General features: G+C 58.1%; 1 protein-coding gene across 1 annotated transcript in view; it reads left to right on the forward strand.

Annotated features, from left to right (window-relative positions):
- Nucleotides 1–1,019: 1,019 nt before the first annotated feature.
- The window catches only part of naa10 (N-alpha-acetyltransferase 10, NatA catalytic subuni), a 9,843-nt gene continuing 8,942 nt past the window's right edge, over nt 1,020–1,920 (forward strand). Inside the window, 1 exon segment of the mRNA XM_048619867.1 lies at nt 1,020–1,142. Coding sequence (XP_048475824.1) covers nt 1,122–1,142 — 21 coding nt within the window. The 5' untranslated portion in view covers nt 1,020–1,121.

Raw genomic sequence — 1,920 nt, forward strand, 5'->3', positions numbered from 1 at the left:
CATTCCGATACTATTACTCCCTAATTTGGACCAGGATCAGGAAGATCCCTTTAAGAGCGGGAGGGGCGGGGATAGAGTGGTACACGCTCCCAGCGGATTTGTCAGGAGGCCAGAGGACGTCTGCGAATTTCACCGGTCTATTTGGTACGTCAATCACATTTTCCTCCCTCTCATTGGCGTCATGTGCTGTCGATCACAGCCTGACGCCGTTCCGATTGGCCTGGAGGCGGTTCCGGTGAGTGGCGGGCAGAAGTGTCGGTTCAGTTTTCCGCTCTGAACCCGCCCCCTCCCCGTCGCTCTATTGATCGCGCTCAACCATCAACCACGTCAGCACCAGTGAGCAATTGGCGGAGCCGTGCTGTCAATCATGACAGTTTGGGGGCGGAGATTTGGGATTGGTTCCCTGTCCCAGCCCGTCACCGCCCACAAATTTGCAGTGGCCAATTCAAGCTATCAATCATCCATGTCCGTCGGTGATTGGTCGGAAGCGCTGACAATCAGAATGGAAGGGTGCGGCAGAATCTTGGGATTGGTTCCCAGTCCGAAACTGCCTCAGCCCCCAACATCTCCCGATATTCCATTGGTCAGTCATGCCCATCAATCCGTGATCGCCACCTGTGATTGGTCAGAAGCGCCGACAATCGGCATGGAAGGGGGCGGTACCTTTAGCTCCAGATTGTATCGTCAGAAGCTACCGCCTCCCCATCAGTTCGCGGCGGTCCATTGGCTAGTTCCACCGTCACTCAACCAATTCCATTGATCATTGGTCAGAAGCGCTGACAATCTGCGCGCAGTGGCGGGCGGACGCTTGGGATTGGTTCCCTGCAACATACGGCGCCCCATTGGCTAGCCCGAACTGTCGGTCAGCCTCACCGTCTGCGAGTGGGTACGGCCTCCATCAATCAAGGGGGTGAGGGGGCGGAGGTAGCGTTTGATTGGTCGCACCCGCCCCGACGGCGTGCACCAATGGCCGAAAACGCCGATGTGCGATTGGTCGGCATGGGGAGAAAGGGGGCGGGGCCGATCATTCGACCAATGGGGATAGGTCAGGTGATCCCCTGGTGGCTGGAGGCCGGAGGACGGTCCGCGAGGGAGAGAGTGAGAGACATAGCGGGGAGAAAATGAATATCCGCAACGCCCGGGTGAGAGGAGGTCGGGGGTGGGAATCGGGAACGGGAGCCGGCGGGAGGATAAGCCGCTGCTCGTGGGGTAGGGAGAGGGGGGGCAAAAAAAAAATCGTCTCAAAGTGGGACCCGGTACCGCCGTTGCTCACGCGGATGGGTTTTGCGCATGCGCATGACGCAGGACGCACCAGCCTGAGGGATCTGAAACAAATAAAAGTCTGGAAGTGGGACAGAGACATGGGTAGGTCCTGGCAGTGTCAGTGGAGGGTGGTTTAGACTCCAGTCTCTCACCTTCCCTCTTTAACCCCCAATTGCCCTCCTCCTACCCCCCACTTGCCCCCTTTCCTGAAGAGGGATTGGAAACAAAATAAAAGTCAGGAAGTCCGGGGGCAGAGACTTGGGCAGGTCCTGGCAGTGTCTTTGTTGGCGGGGGGGAAGGTGTAGACTTAATGTACTGACTCCAGTCTCTCACCTTCCCTCTTTAACCCCCAATTGCCCTCCTCCTACTCCACCCCCCCCTCCCCCCCCCCCCCCACAATTGCCCCCTTTCCTGAAGAGGGATTGGAAACAAAATAAAAGTCAGGAAGTCCGGGGGCAGAGACTTGGGCAGGTCCTGGCAGTGTCTTTGTTGAGGGGGGGAGGTGTAGACTTAATGTACTGAGTCCAGTCTCTCACCTTCCCTCTCTAACCCCCAATTGCCCTCCTCCTACCCCCCCCCCCCACTCCCCCCCTCCCTCCCGGGGCTGTGTCCGCCTGGCTTAACCTCCTGCCTTTTGTTGTTCTTCGACTCCCTCCC

Source organism: Rhincodon typus, chromosome 44, assembly GCF_021869965.1.
Source record: "Rhincodon typus isolate 14 chromosome 44, sRhiTyp1.1, whole genome shotgun sequence".
Lineage (NCBI taxonomy): Eukaryota > Metazoa > Chordata > Chondrichthyes > Orectolobiformes > Rhincodontidae > Rhincodon > Rhincodon typus.